General features: G+C 44.7%; 2 protein-coding genes across 17 annotated transcripts in view; both read left to right on the top strand.

Moving 5' to 3' along the window:
• NHSL1 (NHS like 1) overlaps window positions 1-13,310 on the top strand; it is a 140,314-nt gene extending 127,004 nt beyond the window's left edge. For 12 of the 16 annotated variants that reach the window (XM_072141393.1, XM_072141394.1, XM_072141399.1 and 9 more), the window contains 4 exons: window positions 2,622-2,753; window positions 4,525-7,743; window positions 7,922-8,051; window positions 11,155-13,310. In XM_072141393.1, coding sequence (XP_071997494.1) covers window positions 2,622-2,753; window positions 4,525-7,743; window positions 7,922-8,051; window positions 11,155-11,866 — 4,193 coding nt within the window. In that variant the 3' untranslated portion in view covers window positions 11,867-13,310. Of the gene's footprint in view, window positions 1-2,621; window positions 2,754-4,524; window positions 7,744-7,921; window positions 8,052-8,881; window positions 8,934-11,154 lie in introns of all 16 variants that reach the window. The other 4 variants (XM_072141397.1, XM_072141400.1, XM_072141406.1 and 1 more) reach the window with 2 other exon arrangements.
• Window positions 13,311-14,727: 1,417 nt separating this feature from the next.
• Window positions 14,728-24,434, top strand: part of HEBP2 (heme binding protein 2) — a 60,647-nt gene continuing 50,940 nt past the window's right edge. The window contains exon 1 of the mRNA XM_072141419.1: window positions 14,728-14,867. The gene's annotated coding sequence lies outside the window, so the exon portion shown is untranslated. The remainder of the gene's footprint in view (window positions 14,868-24,434) is intronic.

Raw genomic sequence — 24,434 nt, forward strand, 5'->3', positions numbered from 1 at the left:
ATTTCTGCTACAAATCTGCTGTGTGTGAACATGCCATAAAGCTTTGTATGCAATTTCACAGTGGGAAGTGAAGTGGACACAGCATGACAGTGCGCTATTATTAAGGATTCATTATCTACTAAGACTATGATGTAACAATAAGGTTCTATTATGCACAGTGATTGTGGAGGTAAAACCAGTGTCTCCTTTGTTAAATACCAAACACATTAGACACTTAAGAAGCTTTCTCTCTTTTTGGTGCAGTTTTTGCTGTATTCTTTTTGGTCAAAGCAATCCATTTGACAATTTTTTTTTTTTTTCACTTCTCATCGGCATGTGAGTGGCTCTCACCTGCAAATAATAGCGCAGATGCATATGGGACCGTTGCTGCATATAACTGCGCATCCTGAGTGCAGAAATCCTTAATGTCAAATTATTCTGTGTGTCGATGTACCGCAATATAGTAGAGACATGGAAGGAAAAATGCTGCTAGATTCTAGAAAACTGCAGGGATTTGTTTATTTTTACAAAACCTTGCCGCATTTCTAGGTATCCATGTAATTTCATTTGGCAAAAGCACAGGCTATAGTTTTGGGGTATAGTTTGAGGGTGCGTTCATACATGACGTTTTGTATTGTGTTTACAAATGCAATCCAAATGCATGCGATTGGCAACAAGCACCCAGAGGGCGCGTTCACACGTTGCATTTGGTTGCGTTTTCATTGCATTTAAAACGCATTACAACAGCTGAGGAGAGGTTGATTTGCCTAATAACATTACTATTTACATTTGTTAACGCATGTGTTAACATCGCGTTTACAATGCGACAATGTTAACTGTAATGTAATTAGGCAAATCAACTCTCCTCAGCTGTTGTAATGCGTTTTAAAATGCAATGAAAACGCAACCAAAGTAAAACATGTGAACGCGCCCTGAGGGTGAAGTCACACGTTGCGTTTACCGCATGTGTTTAAAAACACATTGGAATAGCTGAAGAGTGATTTGCTTGATCAAACAGCTGTTAACACTTGCGTTTACAAAACGCTAATGTTAACGCATGCGTTAACAATGCGTTTAAGGTTGCATTTTGTAAACACACATGTTAACAGCTGTTTAATTAGGTAAATCACTCTTCAGCTATTCCAATGCGTTCTTAAACGCATGCGGTAAACGCAACGTGTGACAGCACTTACGGATGTGTTTAAAACATATTGCAGCAGCTGAAGAGAGATTTGCCTAATTAAACAACTGCTAACACCTTTGTTTACAAAACGCATGTTAACAAGTGCATGCATTTATAGTTGGGTTTTGTAAACACACATGTTAACAGCTGGTTAATTAGGCAAGTCTCTCTCCATCTGGTGAAATGCGTTCTAAACCACATGCGTTAGGCGCGATGTTTGACCGCACCCATAGAGGCATTAAGAGGGTGCGGTCACACCGCACAGGGGGAGGTCCTCGGTCTCTGGAAACGCATGTGCGTTCGGGCCGAGGACCTCCCCCTGTGCGCTAGCGTCGCGTTATGAACGGACGTCTAGCGGTACGTGTGACCGCGGCCTTACCGTTAGCGCTGCTTTTACAGGGGTGGGCAACACTTATTTGTTTCTATGGAATCACATGCGATCGTAACCACAACCCTCTGTCTTGCATTAAAACGCATAGAAACACATATGTGATTGGGATTGTGTAAACAGTGGTGATAAATGAGGCATGTGGGTCCTGAAAGTCTGAAATGTTTCAGCAACCCCTTTGGAGGTTATATCCGCAAAAATAAGCAACTTCTTACAGCAATTGTGCAAAAAAACGAAAAAAGGTTTCCAAATGACCCCCCCCCCCACTCTTGTTTTACATTGTTTACACTGCATGCAGAACACTGGGTGCTGGTTACCAGTTAATGAAAATGCCACATGTGAATGCACCCTTAGGGTGATGTCACACATGGCGTTTTTAGGCAGTGCGTTTTCAGATCGTAAAAAACGCATGCCCTGATTTTTGCCTGATTTTATTCATATTTATTCAGTGAATAAAATCACTGCATGTGTTGGGTAGATTTTTTTTTTTTATTTTTTATTTTTTTTGTCATTAATAGTTAACTTTTGGACACTGGTCCCTAAGATTAATAAAATTTTTTGTGGATTAAGCTTGCACCAAATACTGAGAGAATTTAGCTGCTGAAGTGTTTCATGTGTGTTCCATCATTATCCATATATTTGAGATGTGTTTATAAAGTGCCGTAAAACAGAATTGTAAGGTACTGCATTCAGTTTTATTGCAGTTTTTAAATTTCCATGTGAAACATAAATTGTGTTTCACACTTTAAATTTGAAAAGATATACAAAATATCCCCACATTGAATGCAATTCTTTTCTATGCAGTTTTGAATGCACCATGTAGAAGGCACCCACGAAATTATTTTCTATAGCATTATGTTTTCTCATAGTTTAATGTCCATAGTCTATGGCCATAGTTTGGGAACCTTATTGTTAGATTAGGTACTTTTTATGTTCTCTGCAGTAATACTTATACTAACATCATCCATTAATACCTTCTGCGTTATTGTCTCAATAATTTAGGGGTAACAGATGCATGATGTTAGCGCTTGGAATTAATGTTGCCTTGCTTGTTCTACTACTCTGTATCAGGGGAGAATTTCGACCGCCAAGCCAACTTCAGGCGGTCTCTTATTCATACTGACACTGTGGTAAGACGTCCGAAGAATGTCATAAGGAGAAAGACTATAACAGGCGTCCCAGACAACATACAGAAGGAGCTAGGTATGGCTCATCAGAACTGTATTCCATCGGCAGCCATCATCCTCATTGCTCACCACTACCAGCTGATTACATCTTATGCCGCCCATCAAACAAATACAGTCTGATAGCCTTACAATAAGATCACCATTTTGGTAAAAGGAAAATCTACTAACCACTTACACTAAAATACTACAACTCTTGAAGTGTTATACTTACAACTTTTCTTCTCCATTGTACAGAATCAAATAATAACTTCTGTACTATCCTATAACTAATTTGTCAGGTGATGTGCTGTCTTAACTCTGCTGTACATACTCGATAAAGCACATACTATAACATGGCATGCCAAGCATGGTGTCTGCGTGGGCGTTACCAACGTATTTCCTAAGTGGCGTGATTCTGTAATTATCTGTATGTGCTGAGCATGAGGTAGTTGTTGCTGTTATGTGTGTACAGACGTAGCATGTAGCAACTCCTACAAAAAATTCATTCTCCACCCACTTGTTATTGAGGCGCTATAGATAAAGAGGGTCTACATGATTTTAGTGTTTTTCTAGAGATAAGATGAAGCTTCTATGTGTAGATCTGAAATAGGGGAACTAAATTCTTTGCATGCGATTGTGGTGAAATCAATTGTACATTTTTTTTAAAAAAAAATGTTTTTTTTTTTTCATGCTTCGGAATATATTGGTGTAATGTATGGTATAACCTGTGTTTGGGAATTGGTTTGATCAGAGGATTGTACAATCGGTGGTTAAACTTAAAAAATCCAAATGTAATGTTGAATAACTTTGTAAATATTTTGCCGCTTTAAAGAGGATGCCCCTGATTTTTATGAAAATTTATGTAGTAAATCTATACAAAAAACTTTGTAACGTTGCTTTCTGTTCAATTTCTCCTAACCCTCTCGCTCAAATTTCTCCCTCCCCATTAGTCTTTGCTTACTTGATATGATGACATGCCATCAATTCATGGGACCACTGCAGCTAACAAGTCCTCAGCGATGATGCAAACATGTATTGCACATGGCTGCTGATGACAGTGATTGGCTCCAGTGGGAAAGTGGATGGATGTCATTACTTCAAGAAAGGAAAATGGATAAGTGGGAACCACTCAAGTGGTGGCACTGGAGCGTGCCCTGTGTACTTGCCAAATGTACATGAACCAGCAATAGGCTGAATGAAGCTCTATACTGACTTGAGTTAAACATTAACCAGCAAAATATTTACATGGTTCCATATTGGGCTGAGTTCACATCATGTTTATTGTGTATGCTCCGTGTATATGTCCGGGAGCTTTCCTGACATATACAATGAACATACACAATAAACTAATCGTATACATTGACATATAGTGGCACTCCGTCTGACCACTATACACTGTGTCCGGCAAATAAAAGGTAGGATGGCAAGATGCAAGCTACGTCTTTTTATCCTGCTCCCTCCTGCTGAGCGACATATGCAATAGAAGCCTCTGGAGTGCCCGTATAAGGACAGTGACATCACTGGGGAAACATCCTTGCACATCAGTAGCAGCCAATCTCCAGCTGCTGCTGATGTACACTCCTCCCCCCGCATTCCGGGTACAGGGTTCCCAGGCGGCATATGTCTGTACCATACGTTGTAAGGACGTGTCAAAATCCCCCTGGCATGTCCTTACAATGTATGGCAAATAACCTGGCGTGAACCCAGCCTTATATGTAAATGATTTCGCTTTCCACACAGATTGTATAACATGCAAACCTTCACATCCTATCATCTGTGATCTAATTATGTATATTTTGATCCAACAGCAAGTGTGGGGCAGATAGGTTTCCGAGGACATTCAATGCACATACCCGAGAATTATAATGCACTGGATGATTTAGAGCCATGCTCTCCTACTCAGAGGTCGGAAACCAGGGACTTCAGCTGCCAAACAGAAGAGATAAAGATAGTGCCCCCTTCAGTTCGAAGAATCCGTGCCCAGAAGGGACAAGGCATAGCAGCTCAGATGTCTAATTCATCAGGAAACATGTCTTCGCTAAGTGACCCTGCTGGATATACTCCACGTTCTAATGGGGACTTGATTTTCCGAAGCTTGCCAAGGACAGGGGCAAGGGTTTCTATACAGTCTCTTGAGCACAAGTCAGAGGGTTCCAGCAACCATATCCAAGACTCGTATGTTTCGTTGCCACGTCAATTTAGCAAATTACAGGTGGATGATAGTGTCGTTCATCTGAGAAATAACCCCAGAATGAGCACACTACAAAGACCAAAGTCCCAAGAAGTACGGGGCTCGGAAAGAGAAGTGTTTTCAAATCCAGCATGTGTGGTGTCTCCTCATGCTGCGTATTCAACAATCCTTATCCCTAATGCAATGTTATCATCTTCCTCAGAGGTTATTGCCATTCATACCTCACAGAGCACTGGAAATCTGGAAAGCAAGGGAATATCCCACTCATCTTCTCATAAGAAAAGTATCCGCAGGGATCATGTCCACCCTAAAGATGATCACCATTCCTCTAGTGGTAATTGGAGTGAAGGTAGTTCAGCCCGACACTCTCAAACTTCTGAGACTCTCTCCCCAAGTACCATAACAATCATTTCCCTGAGTGATCCTGCAGCATCCCTGAATAACACAACCACCATGAAACACAGTTCCCAATCCATGTCTTACAAAGGAAATGAGGCCTTAAATAGTCCCTCTCAGGACAGTGACAACCGCAGTGATTCCAGCTACTCTGATGGCCGCCACAGAAATGGTAGCATAACCAGCAGCATTAACAGTGCTGACCAGTGGTCAACAGAGATGAGGGAACATGACACTTGTGCTCCTTTAAGAAAGACTTCATCTGCAGTCTCTGACTCTCCTGTTAGTAATATGAGTACCTGCAGTTCAGACCGAAAAGCAGATTCGAGCTCTCTTTATTCTATAGACCCTGATGGCTATTACACTTCAATGCACATAGATTCAGGGATTGGTCCAGGTAATCCAAACCATCACAATGGCATTCAGAACCCATGCAACAGTGTCATTAATAACCTTGATAAAAAGGATTCTCTAAACATAGATGAAAGGTCAAGCTATAGTGATAAATCTCTTACACGCAGCATATCATTGAAAAAGCCGAAAAAGCCTCCTCCCCCTCCATCTAGAACTGATTCTCTTAGACGTCCAGCTAAGAAAAGTCTTCAATCCAATGGGCAGGTACTTAATGAAAAGCTTATTGCTACTCTCCAGCAATCTTTGCAGTTAAACCTGAAGAGTAAAAGTAGTGGCTCACCATCTCAGAGCCCTTGCAGTGACTATGAGGATCCCTGGGTATTGCGCTCTCGTAGTCAGAGTACTGTGAGTGCCAGTAGTAGTAACATGTCTGCTACTGCTCCCAATATGTACTCCATTTGTCCTGTTACCCCCTCTCAGAGTGACACTAGTAGTATAAAGTCTGAATATGCTGACCACTGGAGCTATTATATTGATGAACAACCAAAATCTACTACTCACTCTCCCAACAAATCCACTAATGATTACAATGTAAGATCTGTCAGTCAACAGATCCATGCTGAACTGACCAAGCAGAGAAATGTATCCCCAGAAAAGGCTTGCAGAGTGACCTCCCCATCTAGTGGTTATTCTAGCCAGTCAAACACGCCAACCAATTTGACACCTGTACCACTTTTACTTAGAAACATGTCGCCAGGAAGTGGGAAAATAAAAACAAAACCCAAAGTGCCTGAAAGAAGATCATCTTTGATCTCTTCTGTTTCCATTTCTTCATCATCAACATCGCTGTCTTCTAACACATCTGACTCTTTACAACAGACTATTAAAAAACCCAACGTAGTCCTGCCGTCATCTCCATCTCCTCCCCTTACACCCGACCCACCCCCTCCACCTGTAATGGATGAGAGTGATAATGGTGGTTTGCCATCATCTCCACATTTTCCACCTCCACCCCCAGAGGCTGCAGTGTTCCAGTTAACTGAGGACAATCTTTGGGTTTCACGTTCTAAAGCTGATACTTTTGCACCGGGGGCTTGTCCTCCACCTCCTCCTCCTCTACCCATCCTCCACTCTAAAGCCCTTTCAATTCCCCCACCCCTGAACACACAAGCACTGAAAAATACAATTGAACCCTTGACACATGCAAAAGAGGACGGTGGGAATTTTGATAGCGTCCAAAACAAACAAGACCTATTAAAGCCTATCTCTCCTCTTATTACTGCTCAAGCACTGCAGATGATACAGTTAAGGTCTGTTAAAAAATCATTACCACTGGAGAATGGAAAAATAACTGAACAGGTGCTACATCCCAAACGTCACGATGTAACGTCACCCTTATTTTCACGGCCATCATTAGAGCCATCTGCTTCTCTAGATTCCAGATTAAGCCTAAGCGTCAAAGAAAATAAAATTCCCAACTTGCCAACGGAGCAGCTACAATACTCAGATTCTCAGAGCTGTGCAGATTTATTTACAACTGGTGAAACCACTACCCTAGAACGCAGAAACGAAGAATATCAGGATTCAGCGTACAATGGAGACAATACTACGTTGTCCGAAATGTCATCTCCAGAAGAGAAACCAAGTACTTCCCAAAGTACACCAAATGCATCTCCCAACAAGAAGCCTCCTCCTGTTTCAAAGAAGCCCAAATTATTCCTTATCGTGCCACCTCCGCAGCTTGATTTGGCAGCAGAAAAAATAGCTCAAGTCAATGAAAATGTGAGAAGCATGCCAAAACCCTCCGAAAGCGATTCTGTAAGGGAACGTTGTGAGGAGGTAAATGGTCGTATAGAGAACAATTCAGAGGAGACTGCTGGTGTATCTTGCCAAGAAAGGGAAGCTAGTTTGTCCCCCTGCGAAGTTGAGGAAGATAACTTATTTTTGAGACGGTCCCTAATTTTGGAAACTGCAAATCACCAGAAGGAAGACCTGTGGGCCACAATGTCGGATGAGGTCCTTATCTCCGATGGCAAGACAGAAAGTGGCAGCTGTGACCAGAAGACCTCACAGGAGGAGGAGAATGGTAAGAGTTGTGTTCTATTACCTCCAATCTTTCTTTAAGTAACTTCTACATGATTTCCTCCCTATAGATATCCCTAACAACTATTATTTTTGTGTCCAATGCAGCTTAGTTTTTTTTTCCGCTGTGACTATTATCCATGCTTTTGAATTTACATTTCTCCTCTTTTATTCTTGTATAGTTGATGTTTTTGAGACCCAAGCCAGGAGTTCACCACTTCCTCATGCTAATGATGACATAGATGGCAATGGAGGCATATTAACCCCTACCAGACCTAGGACAACTGAGGACCTGTTTGCAGCCATCCATAGGTAGATCTTCATTACTATTCTTTATCTATTCCATTCTTATGACCATTTTTAGTTTATGCTGAGTACATTGTATATATTCAGTTTATACTTGCATATTTCAAGTTACATACACTTTTTCATGGGAAGACAGATTTACAGGTTTTAGATTAAGTTTTGTCCTGTTCATTTGCTTTTATGTCAAGTGTATCATATTGTTTGTGTGCTAAAGTGTCTATGATCTTGTGCTACAATAGTTTATATAATATCTATATCTTTATTTTTACTCGCCATGCCAGTTTAGAGAAGAAAAAAACATTGACATAGCTGCTGTATCTATTTTTGTATATACCGTACTTACCAGTCATCCCTGAAGTGGCCACTGTTTCATCTGTATAAAGCAATAATGAATCCTATATCAAATAGAAATTTTATTTGTTATATGTTTTCAGTGGATCTCATTACTGGTTTTGGCATTTCTTCTAGCAGAGCTAACTTGTGTAGTGGTAAAAATGACTAGAAAACATAATTTGGCCGTAGTTGCCGGGGACAGTCATTTATGTGGGTGGTCTCTGTTATTTGGTCTGATCTACAGCTCTACCAGTAAATCCAGCTTTTCTTTCAGCCATATCTTCTACATTATTGTGTCCTTTAACATTCTTTTTAATCACAACTACTATTTTTCTCTCATTAATATGTTTTGTACACAGTGTGATAAAGATATTAAAAATATTCATTCTACATCTCTCTCTTTCTCTTATGTTTTTTTTTTTTTTTTACCTACTAATAAACCCTTACTTCAATTTTGACCCCTGTCAATGTCCCCTCTACACTCTGCTGGTTGTAAAACGCAGTTGGGAACAGAGCCTCAACGCCAGTGCCTCATGGCAAGCATGGCAGAACCTGGCAAGTAGAACTGTACACGGGATCCATATAGCTCTGTGTACAGCCAGTGTTGGAGTACTGTATGTCTTATTCATTCCAACATCATTGAAAACCCCTTATGTTACAACATTGTGGACTTGTATCCCTCAGTTAGCTATGCATTTGGAGAACATTACCTCTCATTGATCATCGTGTTTTGACTGTGATAAGATTTTCAGTGTCCATTCAGATGCTGCATATCTTACATAAAAGTGGAGGGTGATATTTAATGTGCTTGTGTCGCCAGATGCATCTGTATGTTTAATGTGCAGTTCCATTTAGATTTGATTAAAACAATGCTTAGTGGGTTCATGTACAAGTTTTTAGTAAATGAGGTTGTATTTTTATTTCCAAATGCCACAGAAATACCACATTTATAGAATTTTTTACTTATTTTAAAAAAGTTTTATACATTTTTTTTTTTTTTTTTCAGTCTCCCCTAGGGCTTTCTCACTCAATGTGCTGTATACTTGCTTACTATAATTGCATTGCTGTATACTGTGAATTTACTTTAGATGTGACTGTTGCTCTTACATGTAGATGTCTGTTGTCTCAGCTTTTGGGTAGGATTAAGAGTACACAAACCTGCAATGTTCGTGTCCCCAAACTCAAACCCAAACCTCTGGTTAACGTCCATGTACATCTCCCGCCGGTAACACCCGCATTGGTGCTAGCATTCCATATTACCTAATATTCTGCTCCCCACACATTACAAAAACACGTGGTAAAGTGGCCAACCCCTTTAATGACTGCTTCATACTTTTATGGCAACTATTAAGGGGTTTAAGTTTATAGTTCCTTTCCTTATTAGGACCCCCCTCCTATTTAATGTTTTGGCATGCGATAGATGTCTGAACTGGTCTAATCACTTTATTAACCTGTTTAAAGGGTTATTCTCATTGAAATGTTTGTAGAGACCATGGGTAAATGGGAGTTTTGGAAAAGTTATAGCACACAAAAATTATGGAAAAAGTGTTAACTCCTATTTTCCTCCCTGGGATGTACGGAAAACATGTAGTACTGTTTTTTGAGGTTTCCACAAGAAGTGTTTGCAAGTGGCATCTTTTGACCAAGATTGGAAGAGACATATAAGGCTACCTGTGGAAATGGAATCGGTCGTCAGAGGATTACTTCTAAATGTTTCATATACTGCACCATCTTGCCTGTGCATGCCTAGCCTCTTTAGGGATAGGTGCTATTTAACAACAAATGACATAATTGTGCATCATGTTGTTATTCAGGGTGTATGAAGAGGGATGACAGACTGATTACAGGGCAGGTGTTGTCTGTATTCTACTTCCGTGATCACCGTTCTGGCACCTTACTATGGTACCCAAATAGCGGGGGAGCTGATTGGTTTCCATAACTGATCCTTATTTGAATTGATATTGATGACCTGTCCTAGATCATTAATATTAAAATCACAGAAAATGTCCTTAACTTTTTTACTTCTAGAACATAAAACTTAGTCTGTACTAAAAGGTGGTCATTCATTCTAAATTTAAAGGGTTATTCAGAGAAACTTATATTCATGAATATAACTAGCATGGAGGTGTTCCGTTGCCATCTAGTGATAAAATATGGTATACTGTTAAGGCAACTGAAAAAAATAGAATAATATTATACAGATTAGTTCAATAACAATTTATAAAGGTTACGGACCGGAACTCTGCCTAGTTTACTTCATTTTAAATTCAGGATCTAAGTGGAACTGCACTTTAAAGAAAAACTAACATTTTTAGCAATTGATTTTTCAGAAATGAATAATGGTGATAATAGTACGTTTCCAGATATACTTTATTAAGGAAAAAAGCTTATCTGTTCCTTTTTTGTGCTCCTTTTTTTCTACATTGAGTGTTGTATTTCATGTGATAACTATCCAGTGACTGTGTGTGAAGAGTTTAGGCATAGGAAACGTTATCCTCTTCTTCTCAGTCAGTGGAGTATGGGAGAGAAAGCTGATTTATACACACTGCTAAAAGCAGGAAGAAAGAGCGGGAAAACGGGACAAAGAAACCTCTTTCCGTAATAAAGTATATTCTAAAGTTTCATTTGCATCATTCATTTAAGCAATTTGGCTGAAAAGTTTAGTTACGCTTTAAACATATAGTTTTCATCTGGATCCAATGCATTTTGGGGAATACTTATAACAATATATAGTCCTATACACTGTATTAATTCTAATATTTTTCTTCAATATTAGATCCAAAAGAAAAGTTCTTGGCCGGAAGGATTCTAATGATGATGACCGCTGCAGAAATCATTCTCCTTCACCACCAGTCACTCCAACAGGAAATCTTCCAAATGTCAGCTCCTTTAAGCAGCCTGGAGCAATTCAAAGAAGTATCAGAAAATCTAGTACAAGCAGCGACAACTTCAAAGCTCTGCTATTAAAAAAGGGAAGCCGTTCTGAAAGTGGATCCCGTATGTCTGCTGCAGAAATGCTAAAGCACACCGACCCCAGGTTTCAGAGGTCAAGATCTGATTCTTCTCTGGAACTGCCCGATAGTCCAACATTGTCATCCCCCAATAAGAATAGAAGGGCCCAGGAGGAATGGGCTAAGAGTGAAGGACTGATGCCAAGGAGTATGTCAGTTTCTGGAACTAGGTACAGCCGCTCTAGGACACCACCTTCCGCAGCCAGCAGCAAGTACAATGTCCGTAGCCGCCTTCAGAGCAGTCCCATGACAGTCATCTGTGAAGGGGAAGGAGAAAATCCTGATCTTGTAGACAACAGTCTCACCAAGGCACCGCTGAGATGCACAATGAGTGTGGATAGGCTTCAAAGATCAAAGTCTGAACTAAATGAGTCTTTTGGCGGTGACATTTTCAATGCGAAAGTCCACATAGACTTGATGAGCAGACTTCTGGACGTTACTCCAGACAAGGACAAGGGTGTGGAAGAAAATAGCTAAAATACATTTCGGGATGGAGCTTACTGACATGTATCAAACCAATCCTATGGAAGCAGTGAGAAAACTATGATCGTAAAAGAGATGTTGCTCATTGCCATGCACTTGATATCTGTATAGTAAACACATTAGCACTGCAATCTCTGTGAGGTAGGCTATAGCGCGGTTTACTTGGTGTGCGGCCCTTGCAAGAGTATTGGAACCAAAGGTATGGCGGAGGACAGATGCCTGTGCCTATACTGCACCTGGACGTTATGTAGAAAATGATATGGCCTGGCACATGGTAGTAAGTTGAATAAATTGTCTAGCAATAGGTGTAACAACCATGGGGACATCTACTAAACAGGGTATTATGGGTCATATATGCACTGCTGGCATAACTTGCTCTGGTGTCTGACCAGAGCTTTTTATTTTGAGTGCAATTGCTGGGCTGGTTTAGGGCTTGTCATACTAACCCATCCCAGCTGTGGAGTTGTGATCCCTCTGGTACTGTTTTCCACTTTTTATCTTTCTTTCCTAGTAATTGTGTAGTTGAATCACATGTCTTTTCAGCTGCTGTGCAGCGGTACAAGCCCAAGTTTCTCCTATGTAGAACTTCATGCAAAACTTAAAGGCACTGAAGTTTCCTCTCTATGCTCAAATTGCAAAGCATCTTAAGATCTAGATACAAGTCTTAAAAAAGACTGCTATGTGTGGACAGAAAACCATATAGCCTGAGGTTTGCAGTGAAAGGTGTCACTAATGGTGTGCTTCTATTACCGCCAGGTGGTGCACTGTGTTGCAGCTCACTCCATTGTGCATTTGCAGTTTAGGTTGGCAACACTACATTACTTCTCAGAGTGAGAACTTGCACTACAGAGAGACTTTTAGACTGTATATATTTACGCTTCACATGCATTTTAACAAGAGAACACCACTGGTCTTTTGTATCTAAGATTGCAAAATTTTTGGTTACCAAAGAAACATTTTTACACCCTTTTTAGTTATGAAATGCGATTATGCCTGTACAATTTCTTAATGGTTTTTTCTTGTTAAAATTTAAAAAAAAAAAAAAGGCATTGTAAAAATTGGACAAACTGAGTTTGTTTTTTTACTGTTTTTATAGCATCATTTTGATGTATATTGTAGGTTTTTTTTATATATTATTTGTATATATTAGAACTTCTAAAACTTCATTTTTAACCCACCTTTACAATTTTGTAAATTTTTTTTGAACATTTTGGATAAAGAAAATGTGCAGTTAACCCTAATGCTGCTGGAGGAGGTTACATGATCTAATTAACTATGGTGAAACCTCCTGCAGCACAAAAATGAGTTAATTTATTTTAGTACTTCTGTGAAATGTGGCTGTGACTCCTATCTTTGGTAATACTGTAAGCATTCAGGGGCCTTCAAACTATTAAGACAATGCTGTGACTATGCGTCAAATAAAGCATGGCTAAAAGGATATTGAGTCTGTCTCTATTTTTTATGGTATCTTTAATTACTTACTATAATTACTTAATTACCTTATTTTTTGGACTATAAGACGCAGGTTTTAGCAAGAAAGAATCTTGCTAAAAAGTGCCTGCGTCTTGTAGACCGAAGGTCAGGAGGATCAAGCACTGCCAGACCCTCCTGACCGCTGAAATGGAGATCGGGTGATGCCCTGATATAGAGCTGCACCTGATCTCCCAGAGAGGAGAGGCTCCATACTGCTCTCTCCCTCTGCCTACAGGTACAGGACCTGCGGTGATGTCAGAAACATGTGACTAATCACATGCTTCTTGCATACCCACTGGATCTAATACTGGGAGAATGGGGAAACATGCTGTGCTGGGACATTGTAAGAAGGGGGGGGGGGGAGTATGTGTGTGTGTGTGTTTGGGGGGGGTTCTGTGTGTGTAGCTGAGCTGTGTGTGTATTTGTATGGATGATGTAGGGCTGTTTGTGTTGTGCTTTAGTGCGACCAACAGGGATATTTTAATTGGTGTAAAATATATTTCTCCCTTTTTTTGGAAGCCTAAATCTGGGGCCTATAGTAAGAACCGTCTTATAGTCTGAAAAATATGCTAATAAGTACATTGTAAATAGATGACTCTATACAGTTAGACCGGTAGTCAATGTTGTGACAATGAGGATCCATGCATGTGAACGTATATATGGAGGCCGTATGGAAAGTATAAAGCAGTGGTGGCGAACCTATGGCACGGGTGCCAGCGGTGGCACTCGGAGCCCTCTCTATGGGCACCCGCGCCATCAACCCACTGCAGAGTTCGCCAGACAGGACTAAAGGCCACTTGCAGTCCCAGGCAGCCCAGGACCCTAGAAGGAAGCTACAATGATAACCAAAGCTTTTTATCCTTCTTTCTACTGAATTGGTGTGCTCAGGTGCCTATACAATTTAAACCTGTGACAGAGCAGGGAGTAATAAGTAACTGTTTAAATTTTCGCATCGGCACTTTGCGAAAAATTGGATGTAGTTTGGGCACTCTGCGTCTAAAAGGTTCGCCTCCACTGGTATAAAGCATATGGCTGCCATATAAGTGAATTGTGCATGGGCACAATACGGTGAGCACAACAAGCCCCGACCCGAGTGTACAGGGTCGGTCTAGCCCGCCGGGGGGCCGGTGAATCCCCCGGTGGCCCCGACTCCTGTCACTATGGCATGGGCCTTTAATGGAGGCTGCTCCTCTACTACTAACAATAGTACTTGCATCATTCAGATGCAAGTACTATTGCTTACAGCGCCGCGCAGGACGTCCTGTGCGGCGCTGCTGTGACACAGGAAGCCCTTGCTAGCGCTTCCTGTGTCACTACCACAGAAGCAGCCTGGAGGAGCCAGGGGGAGGAGGAGTGGGAGCGCCACATTCAAATCTGTGGCTGATCTCCCTGGAGGTGCAGCCCGGGCAGAGCTGACAGGCGAAGCCCCGCCCACCAGCCCGGCCTGCTGCACAGAGGAGACAGCTCCATCCACTGCCATGATGTATCCCCTGCCTGACCTGGACCTGCTGCTGGATATCAGGTAAGTGTAATGTGTATATGTGTGTTTCTTCCCTGTGTATGTGTGTTTTGTCATATATATGTACAACATGTCATGTACTTGTATATAGACTGATAACATGTAATAGCTGTATATATAGGTGTAATGTGTTCTATATGTGTGTATATAATGGTATAACATGTATTAGGTGTGTGTGTGTGTATATATATAATATGTGTGTGTATATGTATGTGCATATACAGGTTTTACATGTGATATATGTATATGTGTGTATATGCAGGTATACCATGTAAAGGGTGTAAATATAGGTGTAATGTGTGTGTATATTTATATATAGTGATTGCTGGGGGAAGCTTTATACGGTGGTTGCTGGGGGAGCTGTATACGGTGGTTGCTGGGCCTAGCTGTATCTGTTTTGTACTACATGGCGGTACTTTATGAATTTTATACTACATGGTGGTACGCTGTATGTATTTTGTACTACATGGCGGTACGCTGTATGTATTTTGTACTACATGGCGGTACTCTGTAAGGCTTTTGCATTGCTTTATTTTCACACCAAACCAATATGATGGATCGGGTCCTGACACTCCCTTATATATTACATATATGGGGGGGGGGGGGGGTGTCTCTCTATGGCTCGCCTCGGGCAACATAAAGGCTTAAATTCTTCACCCCTGCATGGGAGGCCCCTGCCAATGGCTGCAATCGTACTAGATGCAGCCGCTTGAGTACTATCACTGAGTGTGCGCACCACACTCAAACATTAGATGCCGGAGGGAATGGCAGCATGTATGGGGCGGGGCCTTAATAAAATATGGAGGGGGGATAGCAGTTTGCATGGGGGGCATTAATAAAATATGGAGGGGGGGATGGCAGTGTGCACGGGGAGCCTTAATAAAATATGGAGGGGCGGTGGCTGTTTGTTTGGGCGGCCTTATTAAAATCTGGGGGGAGGGGCAGTGTGTATGACATTTGTTTTATCCAGGTGACATTATACTGTAAGTAACTGTGGTATTTTTAGGCTATATTCACACTGCCGTTGCCCGCCCGTACCGTAGCGGGCAACGGCAGTGTACGGGGAGAGGAGGAGGAGGTGAGCGCAGCTCACCCCCGCCCCTCTCCATAGCAACCTATGGCGCACGGCGCCGTATTACGGGAAAAGATAGGACAGGTCCTATCTTTTTCCCGGGTACGGAACGGTACCGCACGTGTGCGGCACCGTACCACTCCCGTAGGGTGCCGTGCGCCCATAGGAGTGTATGGGGGACGTATATCGGCCGTATATACGTCGGCCGTATATACGTCCCCCATACGTTCGTGTGAATATAGCCTTAGGGTCGCAATGAGGGGGATCTGCTTCCCAGAGCTGAACACATCTGCCAGAAAATTCTGCAACCAGATTTTACGATGATTCTGGATGTGAAGGAGAAGACAAGTCACTTGTAAGGTAGAAGATGCTACTTCTTCCTGTGTCCGATCAGTATTGTAGTCCCTGACTAGTGTGATACAGCTCTCAGAGTATGTACTGTTATATCTATAGTGTCAGAGAGCCTGGGGTGACTTGTCTATGTAATGTGGGACCCCAGAGTAGGGATATTGTCATCCGTTCTTATAAAGGTTTTCAGAATTAGTTTATTGGAAGGTTGGTGCAATGCGAACACTTACATCCCTAACCACAGCCCAGCCACCAGCAGAAAGCCCAGGACACCAGGGGTAACTCTTATACTATCCCTAACCACAGCATAGCCACCAACATAAAGCCCAGGAAACCAGGGGTAACTCTTATACTATCCCTAACATTAATGCCTTGAGGTGACGTCACCCCTACAGCCCCTGTACACAAACCAAGAGCCGAGCTCTAGCAGAGAGGGAGGGAGAAAGGGATTAGCTTATCCTTTGCTTCACTGCCCCCGCTAGTGCTTACAAATTCCCTCATCCCATAATATTTATATGTAGTAGTAGGTGGGCCCCCAAAATCAATTTCACTGGTGGGCCCCAGGCACCCCAGTCCGACCCTGCGAGTGTAGCATACTTACATGAGGCCTTATAAGAAGTAGACCTACTTAATGTGCAGTATATGACCCTGCAAATATTGTGAGATCACAAGTGGGCACACACAATATTTGCAGGGTCCTTTAAGCATAGATTGCACATTCAGTAGGTCTACTTCTTATAAGGCCTCATGCAAGTATTCTACACTCGGGTTTGGTCACGTTGTGCTCACCGTATTGTTTCACCAGCGAAAGCAGATGTGGCACCCTAACTGTTTTTGGCAAATTAGGCAATTTGACATCTAGAGATCTAATCTAAGCAATCTAATCTTGATTTGTTTTAAGTGATTTTTTTTTTGTTTATTTTGTTAAACTTGATACATCAATAGTGTTAGTGGTGGTGACATCACAAGACACATGACATCACAGACACTACATGACATCACAGTTGGTATAGAATGTTGAGGCTTCTGTTTCGGAGACATCTGCGATCACTTGAGCTCAACATGTTGAAGAGGACGCATCCAGGTAAGTGGGACTCTGCGGCAGGTTTGTCATGCACAATATATTTTGGGGGTAAATGGTGCAATTCAGAACCATTTACCCACAAATAATCTCAGCAGAAAATATCTATGTTTTTTGCTGTGAGGACTGAGGACTTGATACCAATTTACAATCTTCAAATTGCTACCAAAATCTCTAACCAGTTGAAGTCAATAGTAGGCGGTGAGATCTAGAAGCATCATGTCCAACCTTTGGAGGGGCGGAAGAGGGACAAAAGTCATGGCGCATGTAGCATGCTGCTGAGATTTTTTCCTCCTAAGCCACGCCTTTTGCCCGCACCCAAAGCAGCAACAGCTCTCCTCATACTGCGCCCCCCTTCCCCAGCAGCAGATCCCCTCATACTTTGCCTCCCCATAAGATGCAGCTCCCCTCAAAAAGCCTGATTTTAACCCAGTATTTAAAAATGCTTGGAGAATCTATGTCAAATACCACAGTGTAAATGGGATTTACTGTATATCAGACCATAGGAGCCATTATACAGTAAAGTAAATGACTGTATAAATGCGGGGGCATTTAATGTATATTATATTGTGAGCTCCTAGGAGCGGGGCGTAGATTAAATATTAGACTGGTGGTTTAGGTTGGGGGGGGGGGGTGGACCCAATAATTATTGTGCTTATCATGACAGGAGAAGTATGTGAAGGTTGGGCTCGGGTCTGCATCTGTCCTGTAGTTCCAGGGGGTCACGAGATTCACTTCAGTGAATGAATGGCTTTGTTGAGCAAGGGGAACAACACAGGCAGTGAAGTCTCCTGGAAAATGGAATGTCCCAGGAGGCCACTCATTGGCTGTAGCAGGTCCTGTGAACCCAAGGAACTTCTGGCCAGGTGCCGACCCATGTACCGGCAGTACCAGAGAGACGTGGGAATCAGGAGCAAGAGCGGGGTAAGTAATTGTTGTTTTTTATATTCCACCCCTGCCCCATCAAGGTTTTCCATATTCATGGGAAACTCCTTTAAGCTCTTAGGAGCAGGTCAACTGTTAATTGGATTGTAAGATCCTAGGAGCAAGGCATGTACTGTATATTAACTCCAAAAAAAGTATACATTTAACTATATTCATTATTCTGTATACTAGACTGTTAGCTCATAGGTTCAACCATTTCCTGTACATTGGATTGTAGTCTTCTAGGAGCAAGGATATTAGACTGTGAGCTCATTAGAGCAGGGAATTTACCATATATGTTCAATTGTGAGCTCCTGGGAGAAAACCCTTTATTATGTGTTCGCACCTTTACACTTTCCCATTTGGGAGATTGTAACGAAAACAAAAACGGAAGGTGAACGGAAGCTCTTCTGATCCTCTTCTGTTCCCCATGGACATTCACGTATGGAAGGTTATTTTCTGTTACACTAACTTTATTTATAGCTGAAATAAAACCGCAAGTGTGAACTCAGCCTTAGCTCACAGGAGCTGGGCATTTACTGTATATTCGCTCCAAGGAGAGCTAGTATACAGTAAGGGATATTATACTGTACATTAGAATAAGAATCCGTGCCCTGTATATTATAATGTGAGGCCAAAGAGTGGGCATTTTCATGTTTATTTGAGTGTGAGCTCCTAGGAGCAATGACATTAGACTGTGAGCTCATTAGAGCAGGGAATGTACTAACTTATATTCTCGATTATAAGCCGAGGCCCCTAATTTTTCCACAAAAAAACTGTGAACGCCTATTGACTTGAGTATATAGAGTGGGAAATGCATTGGTCACAGCCACTATATAGCTAGTCAGTCCCGTTCCACCCTAGTATGTAGCCATCCGGCCCCTGCCCTCAGTGGTTAGCCAGCCCCCTGCCACTCTAGTCAGCCAGCCCCATCAGCCGTCCCCCTGCCACTGTAGTCAGCCAGACCCTGTCTCTGTAGTCAGCCCCTGCCACTGTAGTCAGGCAGCCCCGTCAGCCGCCCCCCTGCACCTGTAGTCAGCCAGCCCACTGCCATTGTAGTCAGCCAGCCGTGTCAGCCAGCCCCCTGCACCTGTAGTCAGCCCCTGCCATTGTAGTCAGCCAGCCCCCTGCCATTGTAGTCAGCCAGCCATGTCAGCCGTCCCCCTGCCACTGTAGTCAGCCAGCCATGTCAGCCGTCCCCCTGCCACTGTAGTCAGCCAGCCCCCTGTCTCTGTAGTCAGCCCCTGCCACTGTAGTCAGCCGCCCCCCTGCACCTGTAGTCAGCCAGCCCACTGCCTTTGTAGTCAGCCAGCCGTGTCAGCCGTCCCCTTGCACCTGTAGTCAGTCCCCTGTCCCTGTAGTCAGCCCCTGCCACTGTAGTCAGCCAGCCCCGTCAGCCGCCCCCCTGCACCTGTAGTCAGCCAGCCCACTGCCTTTGTAGTCAGCCAGCCGTGTCAGCCGTCCCCTTGCACCTGTAGTCAGCCCCTGCCACTGTAGTCAGCCAGCCCTCTGCACCTGCAGTCAGCCCCTGCCACTGTAGTCAGCCGCCCCCCTGCACCTGTAGTCAGCCAGCCCACTGCCATTGTAGTCAGCCAGCCGTGTCAGCCGTCCCCTTGCACCTGTAGTCAGTCCCCTGTCCCTGTAGTCAGTCCCCTGTCCCTGTAGTCAGCCCCTGCCACTTTAGTCAGCCAGCCCCGTCAGCCGTCCCCCTGCACCTGTAGTCATCCAGCCCACTGCCATTGTAGTCAGCCAGCCGTGTCAGCCGTCCCCTTGCACCTGTAGTCAGCCCCCTGTCCCTGTAGTCAGCCCCCTGTCCCTGTAGTCAGCCCCCTGTCCCTGTAGTCAGCCTCTGCCACTGTAGTCAGCCTGCACCTGTAGTCAGCCCCTGCCACTGTAGTCAGCCAGCCCCGTCAGCCGCCCCCCTGCACCTGTTGTCAGCCAGCCCACTGCCATTGTAGTCAGCCAGCCGTGTCAGCCGTCCCCATGCACCTGTAGTCAGCCAGCCCCCTGCACCTGTAGTCAGCCCCTGCCACTGTAGTCAGCCGTCTCCCTGCACCTGTAGTCAGCCAGCCCCCTGCCATTGTAGTCAGCCAGCCGTGTCAGCCGTCCCCCTGCCACTGTAGTCAGCCAGCCCCCTGTCTCTGTAGTCAGCCCCTGCCACTGTAGTCAGCCAGCCCTCTGCACCTGGCACCCTAGTATGTAGCCATCCGGCCCCTGCGCTCAGTGGTTAGCCAGCCCCCTGCCACTCTAGTCAGCCAGCCCCATCAGCCGTCCCCCTGCCACTGTAGTCAGCCAGCCCCCTGTCTCTGTAGTCAGCCCCTGCCACTGTAGTCAGCCAGCCCTCTGCACCTGTAGTCAGCCCCTGCCACTGTAGTCAGCCGCCCCCCTGCACCTGTAGTCAGCCAGCCCACTGGCATTGTAGTCAGCCAGCCGTGTCAGCCGTCCCCTTGCACCTGTAGTCAGCCCCCTGTCCCTGTAGTCAGCCCCCTGTCCCTGTAGTCAGCCCCCTGTCCCTGTAGTCAGCCAGCCCCCTGCACCTGTAGTCAGCCCCTGCCACTGTAGTCAGCCAGCCCCGTCAGCCGCCCCCCTGCACCTGTAGTCAGCCAGCCCACTGCCATTGTAGTCAGCCAGCCGTGTCAGTCAGCCCCCTGCACCTGTAGTCAGCCCCTGCCACTGTAGTCAGCCAGCCCCGTCAGCCGTCTCCCTGCCATTGTAGTCAGCCAGCCATGTCAGCCGTCCCCCTGCCACTTTAGTCAGCCAGCCCCCTGCCACTGTAGTCAGCCAGCCCCCTGCCACTGTAGTCAGCCAGCCCCCTGCCACTATAGTCAGCCAGCCCCCTGCCACTGTAGTCAGCCAGCCCCCTGCCACTGTAGTCAGCCGTCTCCCTGCACCTGTAGTCAGCCAGCCCCCTGCCATTGTAGTCAGCCAGCCATGTCAGCCGTCCCCCTGCCACTGTAGTCAGCCAGCCCCCTGTCTCTGTAGTCAGCCCCTGCCACTGTAGTCAGCCAGCCCTCTGCACCTGGCACCCTAGTATGTAGCCATCCGGCCCCTGCCCTCAGTGGTTAGCCAGCCCCCTGCCACTCTAGTCAGCCAGCCCCATCAGCCGTCCCCCTGCCACTGTAGTCAGCCAGCCCCCTGTCTCTGTAGTCAGCCCCTGCCACTGTAGTCAGCCAGCCCTCTGCACCTGTAGTCAGCCGCCCCCCTGCACCTGTAATCAGCCGCCCCCCTGCACCTGTAGTCAGCCAGCCCACTGGCATTGTAGTCAGCCAGCCGTGTCAGCTGTCCCCTTGCACCTGTAGTCAGCCCCCTGTCCCTGTAGTCAGCCCCTGCCACTGTAGTCAGCCAGCCCCCTGCACCTGTAGTCAGCCCCTGCCACTGTAGTCAGCCAGCCCCGTCAGCCGCCCCCCTGCACCTGTAGTCAGCCAGCCCACTGCCATTGTAGTCAGCCAGCCGTGTCAGCCGTCCCCTTGCACCTGTAGTCAGCCAGCCCCCTGCACCTGTAGTCAGCCCCTGCCACTGTAGTCAGCCAGCCCCGTCAGCCGTCTCCCTGCACCTGTAGTCAGCCAGCCCCTGCCATTGTAGTCAGCCAGCCATGTCAGCCGTCCCCCTGCACCTGTAGTCAGCCAGCCCCCTGCCACTTTAGTCAGCCAGCCCCCTGCCACTGTAGTCAGCCAGCCCCCTGCCACTGTAGTCAGCCAGCCCCCTGCCACTGTAGTCAGCCAGCCCCCTGCCACTGTAGTCAGCCAGCCCCCTGCCACTGTAGTCAGCCAGCCCCCTGCCACTGTAGTCAGCCAGCCCCCTGCCACTGTAGTCAGCCAGCCCCGTCAGCCCTCCCCCTGCACCTGTAGTCAGCCGTCCCCCTGCACCTGTAGTCAGCCAGCCCACTGCCATTGTAGTCAGCCAGCCGTGTCAGCCGTCCCCCTGCACCTGTAGTCAGCCAGCCCCCTGCACCTGTAGTCATCCAGCCCCCTGCACCTGTAGTCAGCCAGCCCCCTGCCACTGTAGTGAGCCAGCCCTACAAGTTCAAACCAGCATAGTAAACAAACAAAGCGCCCGGTGTGGTAGCACCCGAATTGGCTCATACTCGTGTATATGCAGTATAAATATATTCAATTGTGAGCTCCTGGGAGAAAACCCTTTATTATGTGTTCCCACCTGTGTAGGGGCTTTCCCTTACACTTTCCCGTTTGGGAGATTGTAACGGAAACAAAAACCGGAAGGTGAATGGAAGCTCTTCTGATCCTCTTCTGTTCCCCATGCACATTCACGTATGGAAGGTTATCTTCTGTTACACTAACTTTATTTATAGCTGAAATAAAACCACAAGCGTGAACTTAGCCTTAGCTCACAGGAGCTGGGCATTTACTGTATATTCCAAGGAGAGATAGTATACAGCAAGGGATATTATACTGTACATTAGATTCTACTACCTATTTCCTGTATAATAAAATGTTAAGCCCCAAAAAGCTGGGCATTTCCTGTATATATTTGAGTGTGAGCTCCTAGGAGCAAGGACATTAGACTGTGAGCTCAAATGAGCAGGGAAATGCTATATTCAATTGTGAGCTCCTAGGAGTAAAACAAATGAGTCCGCACCTGTGTAGGGGCTTTCCCTTACACTTTCCCTTTTGGGAGATTGTAAGGAAAACAAAACCCAGAAGGTGAACGGAAGCTCTTCTGATCACCCTCTGTTCCCCATAGACATTCACGTACGGAAGGTTATCTTGTTACACTTATGTTATTTATAGCTGAAACAAAGACAAAGGTGTGAACTCAGCCTTAGCTCATAGGAGCAGGGGCGCACCGACCATGAGGCGAGGCGGCATCATGACTGCGGCTCGACCTCTTTATTTGTGCCGCCCCCCGCACCTCAGTCGTTACGCTTCTACCGCCCACGACCGCCTCTCCGACCTGTATGTATTATATGTATTATGTATTATATGCAATATATACTATATGGTGGCACACTGTATGTATTATATACTATATGGTGCCACGCTGTATGTATTATATACTATATGGCGGCGCATTGTATGTGAAAAATACTATATGGTGGCACGCTGTATGTATTGTATGAAATATGGCAGCACGCTGTATGTATTGTATGGTATATGGTGGCACGCTGTATGTATTGTATGGTATATGGTGGCACGCTGTATGTATTGTATGGTATATGGTAGCACGCTGTATGTATTGTATGGTATATGGTGGCACGCTGTATGCATTGTATGGTATATGGCGGTACATTGTATGTAGTGTAAGGTATATAGCGGCAAGCTGTATGTATTGTATGGTATATGGTGGCACGCTACATATATTGTATGGTATATAGCGGCCCGCTTTATGTATTGTATGGTATATGGTGGCACGCTGTATGTATTGTATGGTATATGTAGGCACGCTGTATGTATTGTATGGTATATGGCGGCACACTATATGTATTGTATGGTATATGGCAGCACGCTGTATGTATGGTATGGTATATGGCGGCACACCGTATGTATTATATGGTATATGGCAACACGCTGTATGTACTGTAAGGTATATGGCGGCACGCTGTATGTATTGTACGGTATATGGCGGCACGCTGTATGTATTGTATGGTATATGGCAGCACGCTGTATGTATTATATGGTATATGGCGGCACACCGTATGTATTATATGGTATATGGCAGCACGCTGTATGTATGGTATGGTATATGGCGGCACACCGTATGTATTATATGGTATATGGCAACACGCTGTATGTACTGTAAGGTATATGGCGGCACGCTGTATGTATTGTACGGTATATGGCGGCACGCTGTATGTATTGTATGGTATATGGCAGCACGCTGTATGTATTATATGGTATATGGCGGCACACCGTATGTATTATATGGTATATGGCAGCACGCTGTATGTACTGTAAGGTATATGGCGACACACTGTATGTATTGTATGGTATATGGCGGCACACTATATGTATTGTATGGTATATGGCAGCACACTGTATGTATTGTATATGGCGGCATGCTGTATATATTGTGTGATATATGGCGGCACGCTGTATGTATTGTATGGTATATGGCGGCACCCTGTATGTATTGTATATGGCGGCATGCTGTATATATTGTATGGTATATGGCGGCACACTGTATGTAT

The sequence above is a fragment of the Engystomops pustulosus genome, chromosome 3, assembly GCF_040894005.1.
Source record: "Engystomops pustulosus chromosome 3, aEngPut4.maternal, whole genome shotgun sequence".
NCBI lineage: Eukaryota > Metazoa > Chordata > Amphibia > Anura > Leptodactylidae > Engystomops > Engystomops pustulosus.